This window comes from Leptodactylus fuscus, chromosome 1 (assembly GCF_031893055.1).
Source record: "Leptodactylus fuscus isolate aLepFus1 chromosome 1, aLepFus1.hap2, whole genome shotgun sequence".
In the NCBI taxonomy this organism is placed as follows: domain Eukaryota; kingdom Metazoa; phylum Chordata; class Amphibia; order Anura; family Leptodactylidae; genus Leptodactylus; species Leptodactylus fuscus.
Window position 1 is genome coordinate 157,795,826 of NC_134265.1, and position 19,626 is coordinate 157,815,451.

The window sequence follows — 19,626 nt, forward strand, 5'->3', positions numbered from 1 at the left end:
TCTGTCACCATGCCATCCAATCTGCATGCAGATTTTTATAAAGGAAAAAGAGCTGAGCAGCTTCAACTATATTTTTATGGGAGAAGGTTCATTATAACATTTTTATGTATAAATATATACAGTATGTGCTCATATTACACTTAGAAACAGTCATCTAGGCATCTGACTGCATACAGAGATAACTGTCCACCCCCAGAAGTAGTTGACTGTTTCTCAGCATCGAAAAGGCAAATATGTGAGCTTAAAATATAACTAAGAACCAGTTACAATACTGGTTATACTAAATATTCTCAACTATACATTAGCTTTCTCAGCTTTTCCTTCTCTGTAACATACTGCCTGTAGATTAGACTACATTTTCAGTGACAAGTTTATTTAACCCCTTAAGGACACCTTTTTGTTTTTTTCCTCCCCACATTCCAAAGGCCATAACTTTTTATGAGGGCTTATTATGGGGTAAGGTGTGCTTCATTGTGGTACTAATTAATATTCCATATAAAGTACTGGGAAAGTGGGAAAAAAATAAATTCAGTGGATACTGCGATGGAGTGTCCAAAAGAGACTCCCTCTCATATGTGAACGTAGCCTAACTTGTGGAGTCTGAAGGCACTGATCGTACACATTAGCCATAATTTGTTAGGGAGAAAAGGAATGGGGATGTTGAATTTCTTAGAACAGTCTTTACTGAATTCTGCAAAAGATTAAGCAATAGTTTAAAATACAGTACAGTACTGGGAGGGGACATTGATTTTTAAAAACCAATTTGTTCTGACTAAAGATAAGCCAATACCAGAGGTGATCGGATACGCCTCTCTACCCTCTCCCCATTGACAACTTATGCAAGTTTTGCCAAACCAAGAATGCATGTGTATGGGGGAGTTGGGCTACATCTTTTTATCAGTTGACAGGTATCAAATATGAGTTGCTTAATATTATTAAGCAGCTTGCAACTAAACCATTTGAAATTGGGCATTTTACCAACCTTCACTGAATATGTATGAACATATGTAGTCTTTGTATAGTCAAATACCAGAGATGCCTGGGCACTGCTCCATTACCTGCTTCAGAGGAATTGTTAGATATGTTTAACAATGTGAAACTTTCATTTTAGCAAAGGGATATTTAGGTGAGAAATACCTTCGGCGGATAATCTTCTGTGTGTGTGGCCAAGGATGAGTAATTAGAGTATCACTCTTATCTGAATCTAGCTCTCTTCTATCTCAGAAGATTACAACTACTTTGATTTTTTTTTATGGTCAGTTAATCATTGAGTGCACAGATTGTACCTGCGGTAATTATTAAGTGGGCCAAAAAAACAATAAAGTAGCTACAAACATCAGCACTGCTTTATTCACACAGTGAAAAAACGCCATGTGACGGCCATGTTTGTCACGCAGCTATTTTGAGAGCACATCTGATTTTACATTTTTTAATGGCCATCAAAAAACTGTCGTGCTATTTTTGCCCATCAAATCGAACATAGAGAAAGCCATGTAAATCAACTCTTTGATGTACATGGGTCCTATAATGGCCGTGTGATGGTTGTTATAAAAACGGCCATTATAGGGCAATTATTCACTGCTATGTGACTAAGGCTCGAGCTTTCTTTTTTGCATAGTTTTTTTTCTAGATAGGTGCAATGGAAATGTTAAAGGGGTTGGCCTTTAACAATATTGACAAACAAATGTACAATAGAAAGATATACAATTTCCCAATATACTTTCTGTATCAATTCCTCACGGTTTTCTAGATCTCGGCTTGCTGTCATTCATTCTGTTACTTCTAGGGGTTAAAAGTCTGACCATGGTCATGTGATTTACAGTCCATGGTCATGTGATGTACACACAGGTGCACAGCTCGTTACCAGGCAGCTGTCTGATTATTGTGCTGTGACTATAACGAGCGGCACCTGTGTGCTCATCACATGACCATGGACCATAAATCACATGACCATAGTCAGACTTTTATCCTCTAGAAGTAACAGAATGAATGACAGCAAGCAGAGATCTAGAAATGATACAGAAAGTATATTGGAAAATTGTATATCTTTATATTGTACATTTGTTTGTCCAATATTGGTCTGTAAGTAGCCAACCCTTTTAAAAGTAATAACAGATTACTTTAAATGGGGGGCACAGTGTAGTAACAGTATTATATTGGTACTTGTCATTTTACAGAGTAAAAGATTGTTTAGGCTCTGAAATAGGGCCAGGTGATTAATCGAAAAATAACCGAAACCAAACATCAACCAGGATAACTGATGTCATTTTACTTATGTTGGTTATTTCGCTTCATTTATTACAATATTTGTGGGGTTCTACTTGCAGTTTTGTGAAGATCAAACACCTCCAAATCAGAACTGCTATTGTTATTCTCTGACGTGATTTAACCTAAAATACAATGTTAGGCTGTAAACACCCATGGGGCAGCTGTTTTCATAGTTCCCCCATACATTTCAGTGTCCGGAGGGATCCGTGAAAATGGGCTTGACCTATATCTTGATGGTCTGTGGCAACAGACCATCAAAATAATGGTCATGAGAATAGCCGCATTCACTGTCAGTGAAATTAATTTGCCATGTTTACGCTGTTGTGTGGATGTAGTCTTACTTTTTTAGACTAAGGCCCCACGGGAAGAAGCGGCGCGTGAACGCATTGCGGTTCTTTCCACAGCGCTTTTAAGAGAAAGTTCAGAGTTTTCCTCTGCGGACTTTCTCTTAACATTATATCTCCACTGCGGGCAAATCGCGGTGTTTCCGGTCCGTGGGGCCCCAGCCTTAGGCAGGGGGCTCCACGTTGAAATAATTTAACAATTTGGCTGCAGGATTTCCGCTGCAACTAATTATATCTACACATTGCAGAAAAATATCCACAGCGTACATGCTGCGATTTCAAAAACCATTGTGTTGTCAATTATGTCTATGGAAAAAGTAGGGAATGTCTTCAGGCAGATTCGCGAGGCGACTCCACCTGAAGAATTAGCATCTCGCTTCTTTTCCTGGGAGCCGATTTCAATGGGAGCCATCTTTTTGGTCAGGATTTTGAGGTAGATACGGCCTCAAAATCCTGATCAAAAAACCCTGTGTGAACTTACCTTAAGGATAAGTTCACACAGGTTTTTTGGACTGGAACCTGAGGTGGAGGCCGCCTCAGGTTCCGGTCCAAAAGCCGGGTAGCCGCGACTGAAAGACGATGCACTGCACTGGCATCCAGCCGCGTACTCCGCTCCAGATTTGGCCCAATGAATGGGCCTAGTCCGGAGCAGGGAGTGTCTTCCATCCAAATCGCGAAGCAAAACGGCCTAAAGAGTGAGCACCAGCTCCCGGAAAGAAACTCCTGAGCGGTTCCCATTGATTTCAATGGGAGCCGTCTTTTTGGTCAGGATTATGAGGCGGATACGGCCTCAAAATCCTGACCAAAAATCTCTGTGTGAACTTACTCTAAGAGTTCTGGGCCTGGGTGCAACCACACTCTCAAGTTACATCTGTGATTGTAGGTAAGAATACCTCAGTAAGACTAAGGCCCCATGTAGTGAAAAAAAATGCAAAAAAAACTCATTGCAGTGTTTTTCTGCATTATTTTTCATTGCATTTTCACAGAGTTTTCCTATGCATACTTTCTACTATTATTATTACTTTTACAGAAAATGCCAGTGTTTTCGCAGGTGCAATTGACTGTGATTTTCAAAAATGCATCTTTTCCACAGTGGATTTGTTTCTGTAATGTGTGGATGGGATTATCCAGAATCCCATTCACTATGCAAATATTGTAAAACGTAGAGTTTTTTGCTGCAGCATTTCCGCAGTGGCAAAAACAGTGCGTTTTCACAATGTGGGGCTTCAGCCTAAATAAGGATGCAATATTGTTCCTGGAAATCCATGGGAGAAATACACCCCTGAGACACATGGAGGTACAATATGGATTTATAGAATTAGGTTTCATATAATTGATTCATACCACAAGGATCCATAATACAGCCATTAAGAATAAATTGAGCTTCATATGGTGATGCATTTCTAGTGTTTACAAAGACAAAAGGCAAAACCGCTGCATATACTTCTTACTTCAGTTCTTATATATAAGGATAAACAATCACTACGTAGTTTGTGTCTTTACATTGCAGTTGCTTTACAGACAACTTGGCGTTTACCTGCCAACCATGCATAAAATGTCTTTAGTTCTCATATTTTATTATAACACGGCATAGATGTATGCAAATGAAAGGCATACTTGCTTTCAGTTAGCTGTTCAGATTTCTTCACATGTATATCACATAATTAAACAATATTTTCACCTTCATAGTGATGTTAATAGAGGCGAATGTTATCTGCACAGCTTAATAACTTGTGCAAAATTCATTTTATTATCAATAATTATCATTAGTTGCACAGTCTATATAATCATATGGTAAGTAGGATTATAAAATAGTAATTCAATGTGAATTTATTCAAACAACTCATGAACAACTAAAAATCTTCTGAGGAACATTCGAGTACCACAGACACGTGGAAAATTAACAAATGAAAGTCAATGCTTAATGAAGGGCTGAAAACAGGAAATAATGTACCCGTTTATGGGTGTATTAGTTCAAATACATGCCTGCAATACTCAAATTGCCCACAGGTCTGTCAGACTAACTCATACATAGCAGATTACGGCCAAAAATACAACACATCAGATTTTGGTTGCAATCAATTCTAAGATGATGACTGTATGAGGCAAACTTTCGTAGATTTATGTATGACTATCCAAAATTTGCCACCTCAGCAGTCCAAACTCTACAGTGTATGGCCAGCTTTAACTGCTCATCAGATAAATCTAGCCATTTATCAATTTATTTTTGGCTAAGTGTTAATATATTTAGTTCACTTCATAAAAAATTATTATTTTATATTTTTCTAAGATAATTTTCTATTTGTTCATTTAAAGGTATTGGACTTGGACTTTTGGTTCGTGAATATGGCAAACTTTCCAACTTGGATAAGTTTTACTTTGCGTTCCCTGGAGAGATTCTGATGCGAATGCTAAAGCTCATCATATTGCCGTTGATTGTTTCCAGCATGATTACAGGTACCTTATACATGATGAAGGTGATTTGTGAAGAATAGTTTTTATAAAGACTACTAGAGGATTTTACTGAATTATGATGAGGTGCAAGCCTCTTTATAAATTAAATGAAATCTCCACCAGCTGACATACATGTCAGCATCATTTCCACCAGAAAACTGAAATACCCAAGGATAGGTAGTTCAGTCTATACTTTCATACACAAACATTATAGTTTATGAGAATCATATTGGAGCTGTCATATTAACCTTACATTCTTATTTACATAGGTGTTGCTGCTCTGGATTCCAGTGTTTCTGGGAAAATTGGTCTGCGTGCTATTGTGTATTATTTCTGCACTACAGTCATAGCTGTAATTCTGGGTAACTATATTTTATTGTTTTGTTTATTGACTACAACAGTAAAAACTATATCAAGGGGGCGTTCACACTACCGTTGGTGACTGTCAGCAGTGTCTGTAATTATTGTCCATTACAAGATTTTAGCAACGGACACTAGCTGAATCGTCAGTAGTTCGGTAAAACTGCCATTCATTTCAATGGGATTTTATCTTGTGTCCATTTTTTTCCAGCGGACAAAAAAAATCCTTCATGCATAAAAAAACAGACGGCAAGTGTTGGGTTTTTTTTAACATTGAAGTTTATGTGCAACGGACTTATAACGGACAGTAACTGATAGCCATCAATTACTGTCCATTTGTGTCCGTTATGATAGGTGTCTGTGTTTTTTTTGTTTTTTGTTTGTTTGTTTTTTAACAGACACCTTCATAACGGAATCCAACAGTAGTATGAACCCTTCCTAAGATGTGAAATAATGCAAAATGAGTATCTTCTAGATATATTGAAAGGAGTTGTGCAGCAGCTTACCGTACATTAAAAAAGAATAGTATGACATTTCATAAAAGTAATTCTTACTTTACCACTCTCTTGACACTCCCATTATGATGTAACATTTTCCCCATCTTTTTCTGAACTTGTTGATCCCTCTGGAGGTTCATTGTGACCATTCATCCAGTCACTAGAGTGTGTAAAAAGAATTGACTATCATTTATTTTAGTATTTTACACCATTTTTAGTATTTTTGCAAACATTTTAAATGGCCAATCACGTTAACAAGTTTCTGCTTTGGTTATTCACTAGTTTCAGATGATAGTGGTTAATTTATATCATTCCAGATAAAAACAAATATGCATTCAGCTTCCCTTATATGTCATATTGGTGAAAACTATGATTCTGCACAGATTTACTACACTATATATTTGAAATGGAACGCTTGTTCACATCAGCATTTGGATTTGGACCAACCCCCCCCCAACGGAATTCCAAACGGAAGTGCAAAGCGCTGTGCTGTAAAAGCGCACGGACCCCATAAACTATAATGTCCGCAGGGATCGTGCGGACAGTAAAGTAGATCACCATCTACTTTCCTGTTTGCATGATTCATGCGGGCAGCACGCAGCAAGTACACGGACCCCATTATAGTCTATGGCGTCCGTGTGCTTTACAGCACAGCACTTGCAATGGCATTTGTATTCCGTTCGGGGAGTCTCCATGCGGACTCTCCCTGGACAGAATACAAAAGCAGATGTGAACCATCCCTAACATCTATTTACCATTGAATATCTATATACCAAATAGAACAAATTTACATTTATCAAAATTTACTTGCATTTATCAAAAAATTGCTGAACTGAGGTGGTTAAGGAGGACCCTACAGTGACAACAGAAAACAAAAACTAAACTTTTATTGTTCAATTGCAGGAATTGTTTTAGTTGTGAGCATCAAACCGGGAGTGTCTCAAAGTGCCGATGATATTGATAGAACAGGGAGTACACCTGAAGTCACTACTGTTGATGCATTGCTTGATCTGCTAAGGTAGGATATCTTTATCTATATAAGGTATGTTTTAAAAAGATACACTAATTTTCATTATGCTTGTCCCAAAATACGGTGTATAATTTTAAAGAACATTCAATCTAATAGCGATTTGACATGAAGAAGGTATAATGTTATTCAGAACAACCCTATTTTAGGCTGGGGCCCCACGTGGCAGAAACACCATGGTTTGCCTGCAGCGGAAATACCATGGAGAAAAACGCAGCATTTTCAGTTACAGCAAAGTGGATGGGATTTTAGCAAACCCCAGCTCCACTTTTCAGGAAAACACATGGTGCAGACATGCGCCAATTTCTATAACTGTTGCGGTTTTGGAAATTGCAGCATGTCAATTATATCTACGGAAACGCCAGTGATTTCTCTATAGACATAACTGAAGCAGAATGTCTGCAGAAGAAACCACTGCAAACTGTCTGTGCAAAGTGCTATGGGAAGAACTGTGATGTGTTGCCGCCGCCACTTTTCCCACAGTGCTTTTTTTTGCTGTGGGATGCCACGTGGGACCTTAGCCTTGATAGTGTAAAGGAAATATAATAACAAAACAATGTGAATTTTGCGTTTATTGATGTGTCCTTGATGGCATGCCATAGATTGTATAGTTTAACATAGAAGGAGACACAATGTTTGAAAAGGTAGAATCGATCTAGGGAAACTAAGGCAACACATTCATAGTACTTTCTAATCATAAATTGTATCAAATCTGGACAGAAATCTTGAAAATAACAGAACTGATATAATAATAACTTTTAGAACTCAGTTTAATGTTATTATGCATATAGCTATTTGTTCTAGTCCTGTTACTTAACATTTTTAAGAGAAGGTAGAAACCATATTTGTTTTCTTTTTAATCTCCCAATTTGCTTTTGTCTTACAGCTCCTGCTGTTTCTATCTCTTTCTATATCATATTATAAAAAGTATGAACACGGCTGTTCAGTTAGAAATGTATATATATTGTGATAATTGGGGGTAGTTTAACATCAAAAGTAGAAATTTCCAGGACTTAGAGGTATTTGTGGCGCTGGGTGCCAAATAAACAGCATAGCAGGTAACAGCAATATGAAAGAAATGGCTTTATTCGGCTTGTAAATGGCAGCGGGAACAAAAATAACAACACAGCCTAGTCCACACACAGGGCAATACCTCACTTCTTGAACCCTAACTAACTTTTAAGGGCAAGATGCTTTAATGAGGTTTCTCCTCAGCAGTCTGGTTCACACTGAGCTTAACCAAGTCCCTTCTGGAATCCAGTCGTCTTGGGACAGACCATGTGTCTCCAACTGGTCCATAATCCACCTGCTTCCTGCATATTTATCCTGTATTAGTAGAACCTTTTTTTCTGCTTTCTTTGGATTAAACTATACTTTAGATTCCTTTACGACAAAGTACATCTTTCCACTTGACTTGACTCTTTAAACCAAATACAGTACAGCTAGAACAAAGATTTTATACAGGTTAATCCCTTTTTGCATAACAGATAATAAACTGTTGAAGGTATTGACTTAACATGACTTCCAGGATGAATAATGCTTGGAAATATGTTGCAACACATTCTGCTGTTTACAAAACATATTGAATAATATAGTCATTGGCCAACTGTATTAAAGGTGTTGTCCAAGACAAAAGGTTTTTGTATACTGAGGACCTATAATCCAAGAAAAAACATGTTTTCTTAATTAATGATTATATTGATTTCAGTGATGCCCCAAACTCTATTGCAGTTCACTTGAATAGGAGCAGATCTGCTTTCAGCTGTATACCATGCCTCCAGGGGTCAGTGCTTGGCCAAAGTGTTGAACCACCATCGATTAGATACTGATGACCTATCCTGTGGATTGGTCATCAGTATATAACACCCTTTGGTCAAACACTGTCGTGCACTTGTGTATGTGTTTCTTTCCTGGTACTGTAGAGTCAGCGGACACAGCCAAAAATCAAAGTTGATGCTGTTGTAGATTCTGATAAGAGCTTTGTTAAATAAATTGAAAGCTATATGATAATTGATTGCCTATAAATATAAACTGCCAATAAAATGTTGCAGTGTCCCATCTTAAATTACCTTTACTTAGAAATATGTAATTTGTGCTATAAATTCTGTGTACTCATTTATGATAACAGCAGAATTTGTTGTTTTGTCCTATCTGTACCATCAAGAGATATAACCAGCTAGGTAATCTTAGAGATAATGGTTGATGAATAACAGAACTGTGGTGACTAAAGGACTTTTCAGACCATGTTAAATAAAGTGGTTGTCCTGGATAAATAGAAATTCCTACACTAATCTAAATACCCCCCCCCCCCCCGCCTAGTTTCTAAATTACAGAATTTATCAAAAATATATAGTTACCCATATCCCTGAGGCGTCTCCGTAGGTATAATTGACTGTAAAACCGTTTTGGAAATTGCAGGGTGCCTGTGGCATGTATATTTCCACAATGTGTGGATAAGATGTGCAATAATTCACTTTGCAGAGACTGTAAAACTCCACGTGGGGCCCCAGCTTAAAAAAGCATTCATTTTTTAATTTATAAAAGTACTGTCTGAATCCAGTCTTACATAGCCAAACTCTGAGGGCAATTATTGGGAGCAATGGATCTTCAGAACGCTGATCCCTTACAATGGCCATGTCTAATTGTGCTGCTCCTTTGTTAGCAGACTGCATCTTAGCTGTAGGTGATAACAGTTCATTGAAAAATAACGCAAACTGAAATTCAGTTAGATGATGTGAACTTTGTCACATGCATTATATCAGTTATTTTCCATCTATACCATCCTGTCTCACACTATCATTGGCTAAAGGATATGGCACGAACTGTGCACTTTCCAATCAGAATTGCTGTTAATTGAATAACCAAAAGTAAAGTTCTGTGGCTTATAAAAAGGGGACCTTGCATGTAAAAAGAAATTGTCCTAAAATAATCATATTCAAGGTAAAGTATTTAGATTTGGGTCATAATTGCCCAACCCTAGTGAGCAGTATGAAGAATTAGAAGATTATCAGCCTCACATTGCCCTATGTAAACAGGAAGTGCTGCTGCTTATCAGTGTCGATATCCATCACTTCTGACACATTTACTTTGCATTTGTCCTCTCTTCTGATCTTTTTGAAAGATTCTGACCTGATTCACCTGGTGTTAGGGAATTTCTAGATGACAATTCCCCAGAAGCTGCTTGAGAACCCTGGAGGAAGGGGCACAAGGGACAGCGAGCCCTAAGCTGAAGCCCCCCACTGTCCCTTCCTATTGCCAGGCCCTCTCCTACATAATAGGTGGCAACTCGAAGACGATCTCTTCCTATATATGTGACACACAAAAACGCAGACAAGACAAACAACAAAAAAGGGAGGTCAGCTAGCCAGGGTTCGGTAACAGGAGAGCGATGCAGTGCCAAATCAGAGTCCAAAAGAATAGTAGGGAAAGCCAGAGGTCAAGGATAAGAGTACAAGTAATTTAACAGCACGAGAAGCCAGCAAGCACGAGGCAATAACAGGCACCAGTGTGAATGTGAGCCAAGACTAAAAGGGGAGATGAACCCGCCCTGAACCTGACAGGAAGGCAGGCTCGCAATCACAGGGCAAGACAAAATTTAACCACTTAATGGACAGAGCCAACAAGGGCAGAAGACGGGTGTGGTGCAAATTCAATTACAGAACTAGAGCCGTGTTCACACAGTGCAACCAAAAACTCTAAGCAAATTATCAAACTGCACACGCCTCCTGCACCGCCACATGCGAGCAGAGGGTGGCGCAGAGACCTGAACAGGCAGAGATGTTACACCTAGCCTAGAGATGTCCCACGTTACACTGTCCATAGCACTACTGAGCAAATAGAAAAGACAGTTGCATCGGATTATGCTGCATCTCTAAAATGCAGAAGAGAGTGTCGTTTGTGACCTTGTTTATGGTCTACATGGTCTGATATATAACTCTCTCATCTTCAATAAAGATCAATTCAGATCACTATCATTGGTAAAATAGGGTTTTCTTAAATATTGCACAGAAATTCAGAACAAGCATACTTGGAGATAGAAGTTTAACAACTATTGGTACACTTATTAAAGATAGGATATAGCACTAGTTGTTGCTATCTTCCATGGAAGAATATCTGTATTCTTTTTTAAAACCCATTTTGAGCTCATTAGCAATATTTTTTTCCAGTGGACAATATCACTCATTCATTTTTGGTAGTTTGGATACATTTGTGCTGTTATAGCTCATGAATCACAGTATTAATGTGAACTGGGGCAGAATTTCTAGGTAGACTTATGTATTTTTCAACCTTATTATTTCACCAAAATGGAAATAGTGTGAACATACTTATGTTGTGTTTGCATCTGTTAATAAGTCATTGTTTTTCTGAATGTCATTTTTAACTAAAACTTACATTTTACCTCTTAGAAACATGTTCCCGGAAAATCTTGTGCAGGCATGCTTCCAACAGGTAAGGCAGCACCCTTCATTTCTTGCCCTTCACATACAGTATAATTCAGTGATGTCCAGTAATATACTAATGATCATATACCGTATTTTCTAGCGTATAAGACGACCCCCAACTTTCCAGTTAAAATATAGAGTTTGGGATATACTCGCCGTATAAGACTACCTCTTCTGTGAGGTACCTCTTCTTAATGCACATTTACCCCTTGGCATACTCTTTAATGCTTTTTTATTTGCTTTCCAGTCCTGAATCATCTTTTCTGTAAAGGAGGGTTCACACTACCACCGCTGTCCGCCCTGGGGTTTCCATCCTAAACCCCAGAGAAACTGAACAGGCGGCGGCTTGCCAGCGGTCTGCTTTACAACCCATTCATTTGAATGGGTTGTAAAGCAAATCGCCGGTGTCCGTATGCGGCCTCTCCGCCTGGATAACCTTTTTTTTGCACTGACAATCTGGCGGGGCCAGAGTTACCATAGATATACCATTTTGGGGAATGTCTATTGCTTAGATCACCTTTTTTTTTTTTTTTTTTTTTTTTTTTTTTAAATCAGAGGCGAAACTGTGGAAAAAAAATGGCAGTTTGGCACTTTTGATTTTGATGTTCACCGTACACGAAAAATATTTTATAAGTAGACTGGGCATTTTCGGACATAGGGGTAACTAATATGTGTATGTATCACAGTAGTTTTCTACTTTTATTTGTATTCCAGGGAATGGATGTAATTTAGAACTTTTTTTTATTTTTTAGGGGGTTTTTTTAAACTTTTTTTTTTACTATTTATTAGCCCCCACCTAGGGAGCTTGAACCTGCAATCATTTGATTGCATGTCCCCATAGACGGCAATACAAGCGTATTGCCGTCTATGGGAGATTCTGTACATTACTATCGCGGCTGGTCATAGACTAGCCGCGATAGTAATATCGCTATGACAGGCTTGGGAGCCTTCAGTAGGCTGTCACCGGAACAGGTTGGCTCTTGCGAACTCGCCACGCAGGAGCCGGCCTGCAACTTTAAAGGTATGGGGCCACTTTTTGAACGGGAGTGGGGTTAAGTTTTAATGCCTGGAACCAGAGTACATTCTGATTGCAGGCATTAGCATCAGGCCTCCGCGTATAGCGGAGACCCGGTTGCTATGGTGACCGCTCTGCAGCAGAGCAGTCACCATTAGCTTTGCATACCCGGCGGATGCCGTGGAGGCAGGGGCTGCAGCATCGCTCCACTCCTGCCGCTGCAGGAAGCCAATGGCGGCAGGAAGGTTGCGATCCCGTTCCTCCACCCCCGTATACCCGGCGTACAAGATGACCCCCAACTTTTCAGAAAGTTGCAGATGTTGCCCTTGGCAGGATTTGAACCTAGGACTCCAAGGCTGCAGTGCTAACCACTGAGCCACCGTGCTGCCCATATTACAGGAGTAAAAGCAGAGATGGAAATAAAGTTTATTTGAACTAAAATTATCATAGCTATTTACAAGGTTTTCAACAAATAAACCAAATTTTTGCACCAATATTCTGTCAGAAGCTAAGCCAATCAAGAAGTGAGGTAATGTTAGAATAGACAGTGAAAAAGTGCACCAAATTTCCAAACAGCATTAGACTTGTTGGAAAATCTGGTGCAGTTTAACCCTTTCTTTCATAGCCCTAAGAATCTCAGATTATTTTCTGCAATGTGTGTATGGGAGTAGCCAGAATCCTATCCTCTATGCAATTAATGTGAAACATTGCTGTGTACGTAATGTGGGGCCCTGGCCCTGAAGTGGCTATCTAGAATAAACTGTTTTGGCAAGAAGGCTATGGAAGGTGAAAAAAAAACTGTAACTCGTGCTTCAGTGTTTCCCATCGTAGTTTGGTACTGTTGCTCCTCAGCAGCCTAAGGAAAGGAACTCATATACATCAACTGTGAGATCCTGTATCCTTTCCTTAGGCCTCTGAGGCCACTGATTGGTGGAAGAAGCCCCGGTTGTAGGACTGGTCCACGGTGAGAGACATTGGAGTATCTGGGACGGTTAATATGGGATTTTGATATTTTTTTCACCTTTCCCTGCTTTCTTGCCAAAAATGGTTTGTCCTGGACAACTCTTTAAGTATACATTAAAAGTACCTAACACAATAAGCCTCATGAGGTTTTTTGCCTTCCCCTGGATCAACACTGTAGGGATTGTAGGGTTATTGGTTGGACTTGATGGACTGATGTCTTTATCCAACCTCATCTACTAAATAATAAGACTTTTCATATTATAGTACAAGACCAAGCGTGAAGAGCTGAAACCATCAAAGGAACCTGACAAGAACAGCACCATTGATAAGAATACTACTTTTGATCTGTTTATGACAGGAGATCAAGAGGTAACACTCAATTTTTTGTTCTCTCTACATGTATTATGTTGATTCTATGGATGTCTAGCTGAGTTTATTAACAAATAGGATCCTACATTTTCTCTCTCATATTCTGTACCTGGTATAATATTGTTTTCATACTTCCTTTGGATAAAATATAGTGAGCAGATTTTCTAAAGTGGTATAAAACAGGTCAAGGAATGAATTATTGGGAATATGGTTAGTGTATCATTATAGTGTAATGTAGTGTAGCATTCATATGTGTTTCCTGTATATTACCAGGTAGTTCTTGGATAATTATAGAGACAAAAGGAGATAAACAAAGTGCTTAATTTTTTTTAAATAAGTAATCTTTATTTAGCAAAGAGTAACAATCAGTTCAAAGCCATCAAAATGTTAGTATAAGCAGTAAAGCACAGGCAAGAGGAGGAGGGGATGGTGAGTCATCCATTCTTGAATCTGTTGATGAATATGACTGTTGGTTGATGGATCTGTATTGTACATTTTAAATTGAGATTGTTATTGTCATTACAGAACAAAACAAAGGAATACAAAATTGTTGGCCTCTACAGTGATGGAGTCAATGTCTTAGGCCTTATTGTCTTTTGTCTTGTGTTTGGAATTGTCATTGGAAAAATGGGAGAAAAGGGGCAAGTTTTGGTGGATTTTTTCAATGCACTAAATGATGCAACAATGCAAATTGTCCAGATCATCATGTGGTAAGTGAACCTTACCTAATAAGTACCTTATTAAAAAATATAATACAGAACCATTGGGATTTCCAAATTTAGAACTCCATTTGTAACAGTGGTTCTCAGCCTTACTAATGCCTCGACCCTTTACTACAGTTCCTCATATTGTGGTGACCCTCAACCATAAAATTATTTTTGTTGCTACTTCATTCCTCCATTGTAAATAATAGTCCCCTTATATATGTCTCCCCCTTATAACAGCCCCCTCATATATAATTGTTCCTCCTTATATTAGCCCCGCTCAGGTAGCATCTTAAGAGCTGCAGTAGGAGGAAGGTGGAGCAAGGAGTGGAGGTGCAGACTGCACAGAGATGATAAATCATCATCATCAGCGCATAACCTGTATGTGACCAAGGGGGTGAGGGGGGCTAGTGAGGACATCTGTCGACGTTATCCCCTATCCTAAACCTTTGCACTCTGATTGACACATAATACCCGACTGAGCCTAATCATAGGGGTAATTCTTATGTAATACCCCTCTGAACATAACTAGGAAGTTTAATGGCACTGTGGCCAAGATGTTTACTATTTTCCAGATCACAGCGCCAAAGGAGTTGCACCAAACACTCACACAACAAATGCACAGTCATCAATAAAGTTTACATTTCACCCTGTCCTGTCCATACCTGATCTTTATAGAGTAAAATATGCGTCTCTAGCTATATATATCCGTTACTAAACTCCTATTTAATATGAATGTACAAAATTGGTTGCCACATTTCTGCAATTTTATTATATATATATATATATATATATATATATATATATATATATATATATATATATATATATAATGTATGAATACCTGACATCTTGCAGTTTTTGGGAAACCACATTTTGTTTGATGATAGAGATTACTTGAGCATGTATTTAGGTAGCAAATTTGATTTTTTAATGTAATTTTTGCTTGTAATCTCTGCTTGCTACAAAGTTGCATGAAGGTGGTGGTATATATGAAATATGTTGTGTTTTTATATATGGTATGATGTGTAAATTCAAAAAAGTTAGATTTTGGTATCACAGCCACAGTTTGCTATGTGTAGTATAGATTTTTAACATATGAGTGAATAACAGCAAAATCTTGCTTGTCTTCTGTATTAGTGTTTTTAAGAGTACAAGCTCTTGTTGTAGTTGATGTTTGCTGTATATTTAAATTGTGTACACCTTGATCTATTATTTTATATGCTGTCTCTAACATAATGTCTTCCATCTATCTCAATCTGATTCTTGACCTACCACTGATATTTCCATTTAAGTCTGTGGTCTTACCATAGCACTGAAGCACTATGCCCAATGTTTTGAAGATTTGTTTGACTCAGACCTTTCCTTTACCGTCTATATCCAATCACTTGTATGCTCATGCAACCATCACCTCAAACATATTTCTGGAATCCAGCCTTTCCTTACTATCAAAAATCCTTGTTTTCACTCTGATTCACTCCCAACTTGACTACTGTAAGTCCCTACTAAACAGTCTTCTTACTAAACTCTCCCCTCTACAATCTATTCTGAATGCGACAGCCAGGTTCACTTACTGGTCTAAATGCTTTACAGATACCTTCAGTCTGTGCCATTCATTACACTGGTTGCCTGTTCATTATAGAATACAATATACCCTCATCCACAAATCTTTCTATAGCACCACACCTCCGCACATTTTTTCTCTCATTTATGTGTACCACTCATGCTCTCCATTTTACCAGTGACCTAAAACTAACATCTATAATCAGAACCTCTCACTCCCATCTCCAAGACTTCTCCCAAGTTGCACCAGCTCTCTGGAATGCACTACCTCAAGCAATCAAATTAACACTCAAGCTCAAGCACATACCAAAAACCACGTCTTTTTAGGCAAAACATATTTCCAAATTTAACACTTCTGTATTTCTTACCCCCACTTGAGATCTTTATTTATTTAACCGTATCACATAAAAAAATGACTGGACCAATTCACAAGAACTTCTACCTCTTGTGTCACCCCTCATATACTGTAAACTCTCATGGACAGAGCCTTCACTTCTCTTGATTGATTACCTTCTAATGTCTTATGCTAAGTTCACACTAGCGTTTGTGTTTCCATTCTTTGGGTCCCCTTAAAAAACGGTTAACCGCAGAAACCTTCAGACAACATAGACTATAATAGGGTCTGCCTTTTAAGCAGAATGGGGATGGTGTTCCTGAACGCTAGTGTTTCTCTGATTTGTAAAGTGCTGTGGGACATGCGGGTGCTATATAATTGATAATGTATTGTTATTAACTTGTGAGCTTATAGAAGGATATGGCTCATGTTTCTGAAAATCCTTGTCTTTTCCTATTTTCCTAAGTGCACTAGTGTACAATTGGCTGTAATTATTAGAAGTGAAACTTTTTAACTTTATTTGTCAGTAACACATTTGTTTATTTATTTTGTGCGTTTTAGGTACATGCCCATCGGCATCTTGTTTTTAATTGCAGGGAAAATTATTGAAGTTAATGACTGGGAGATTTTCCGCAAGCTTGGTCTTTATATGGCAACAGTTCTCAGTGGGTAAGTTGTGTTAAAATACTATTAAAAGTCTTATTGCGCCTTTACATAATATTTTGATGGATACCAAACTGGTCTCCTGTTTTGATAATGATTGTAATGAGCATTATGGTGTTACATTGACACATTATGTGATGATGTGATTTTTCTTACAGGCTCGCCATACATTCCGTTATAGTATTGCCACTTATTTATCTAATAATAGTACGGAAAAATCCTTTCCGTTTTGCAATGGGTATGGCACAAGCTCTTCTTACAGCTCTTATGATATCATCAAGGTAAGCCATTATCTACCGTATATAAGACGCACTGGACTATAAGACGCACCTAGGTTTTAGAGGAGGAAAATAGGGGGAAAAAATTTTGAAGCGTTTTTTTTTTTGCGGGGCCAGATGTACTTTTTTGTTATACCATTTTAGGGAATGTCTATTGCTTAGATCACCTTGTATTGAAAAAAACCCAGCGGTTTAGCACTTGTGATTTTGACGTTCACTGTACAGGAAAACTATTAGTAGACCGAGCATTTTCGGACACAGGGATACCTAATGTGTATGTGTTTGACATATGACTTTCTACTTTTATATATATCCTAGGGAAAGGAGGTGATTTAGAACTTTTACTTATTTCATTTTTTTTATTATATATTTGTAAAGCTTTTTTTTTTCTTTTTTCTTCCCCCCCCCCCCCCCCCCGGGGGGCTTGAACCTGCAGTCACTTGATTGCAAGTTCCATAGACGGCAATACAACTGTATTGACGTCTATGGGACATTCTGTATATTACTATTACGGCTGGTCATAGACCCAGCCACAATACTAATATAGCAGAGACAGGCCTGGGAGCCTTCATTAGGCTCCCGGCTGTCACCCGAACAGGTCGGCTCCTGTGATATCGCCACGCAGGAGCCGGCCTGCAACTTTACAGGTATGGGGCCGGTGGGGACCGGCCCCGGGGGAGAAGGGGCCGCCAATACAGACTCGGAATCCGCTGTACTAGAGAGGCGGATGCCGGCGAGGGATAGACGCCGGCACAGGTGCCGGGGCCTGAGACATCGCTACGCTCCTCTGCCCTGCATGAAGCCAGCAGCGGGGGGACGGAGGAGCGGAATAGCATCGCCCCTGCCACATTCGGACTATAAGACACACCCTTCTTTTCCCCCCAAATATGGGGGGAAAAAAGTGCGTCTTATAGTCCAAAAATACGGTAATTTCTCTGTTGTATTATGTTGAATTTAGACATTTTAATGGCTTTTAATTGTTTTGATTTCAACTCCATAAAAATTGAAAAGGTGGATTGCAAAAAAAAAAAAATTGGGTGTAAAATCTTGGTTTAGTTTCCAGTTTCTATTAAACAATGGACAAAAACAAGGATACATTGAAGCAAGAATTTATTAAATCATGGATTCTCAGTTTTTTTTATTGGGGCCCCACCAGTGAGTGATAGATGTCTATGCCATAATTAAAATCGTATGTCAGTGTATCTGTTGACGCATAAATCTAAAAATATGTTAAAGCTAAGGCCCCACGTTTCAGAAATGCATCTTTTCTTGTTGCAGATAATTCTGCGTTTTTTTGAGATAAAAGCCAAAAATGGTTAAAATAGGATTGGGAAATATATAGGGAGCACACGGAGTTAACGCGAGCGCATTTTAGCATAATACACGTGTAAAAATAACACTCCCATTGACGTCAATTACAGTCCTATGAAAAAGTTTGGGCACCCCTATTAATCTTAATCATTTTTAGTTCTAAATATTTTGGTGTTTGCAACAGCCATTTCAGTTTGATATATCTAATAACTGATGGACACAGTAATATTTCAGGATTGAAATGAGGTTTATTGTACTAACAGAAAATGCACAATATGCATTAAACCAAAATTTGACCGGTGCAAAAGTATGGGCACCCTTATCATTTTATTGATTTGAATACTCCTAACTACTTTTTACTGACTTACTGAAGCACAAAATTGGTTTTGTAACCTCAGTGAGCTTTGAACTTCATAGCCAGGTGTATCCAATCATGAGAAAAGGTATTTAAGGTGGCCAATTGCAAGTTGTTCTACTATTTGAATCTCCTCTGAAGAGTGGCATCATGAGCTACTCAAAACAACTCTCAAATGATCTGAAAACAAAGATTGTTCAACATAGTTGTTCAGCGGAAGGATACAAAAAGCTGTCTCAGAGATTTAACTTGTCAGTTTCCACTGTGAGGAACATAGTAAGGAAATGGAAGACCACAGGGACAGTTCTTGTTAAGCCCAGAAGTGGCAGGCCAAGAAAAATATCAGAAAGGCAGAGAAGAAGAATGGTGAGAACAGTCAAGGACAATCCACAGACCACCTCCAAAGAGCTGCAGCATCATCTTGCTGCAGATGGTGTCACTGTGCATCGGTCAACTATACAGCGCACTTTGCACAAATAGAAGCTGTATGGGAGAGTGATGAGAAAGAAGCCGTTTCTGCACGTATGCCACAAATAGAGTTGCCTGAGGTATGAAAAAGCACATTTGGACAAGGCAGCTTCATTTGGGAAACAAAAATTGAGTTGTTTGGTTATAAAAAAAGGCGTTATGCATGGCGTCCAAAAAGAAACAGCATTCCAAGAAAAACACATGCTACCCA

The 19,626-nt window shown here is 38.6% G+C and overlaps 1 protein-coding gene across 1 annotated transcript in view; it reads left to right on the plus strand.

Moving 5' to 3' along the window:
* Positions 1-19,626, plus strand: part of SLC1A1 (solute carrier family 1 member 1) — a 42,743-nt gene that overhangs the window by 14,176 nt on the left and 8,941 nt on the right. Inside the window, exons 2-9 of the mRNA XM_075279048.1 lie at positions 4,929-5,069; positions 5,336-5,428; positions 6,827-6,941; positions 11,357-11,399; positions 13,635-13,739; positions 14,265-14,449; positions 16,902-17,009; positions 17,162-17,284. Of these exons, the coding sequence (XP_075135149.1) occupies positions 4,929-5,069; positions 5,336-5,428; positions 6,827-6,941; positions 11,357-11,399; positions 13,635-13,739; positions 14,265-14,449; positions 16,902-17,009; positions 17,162-17,284 (913 nt within the window). The remainder of the gene's footprint in view (positions 1-4,928; positions 5,070-5,335; positions 5,429-6,826; positions 6,942-11,356; positions 11,400-13,634; positions 13,740-14,264; positions 14,450-16,901; positions 17,010-17,161; positions 17,285-19,626) is intronic.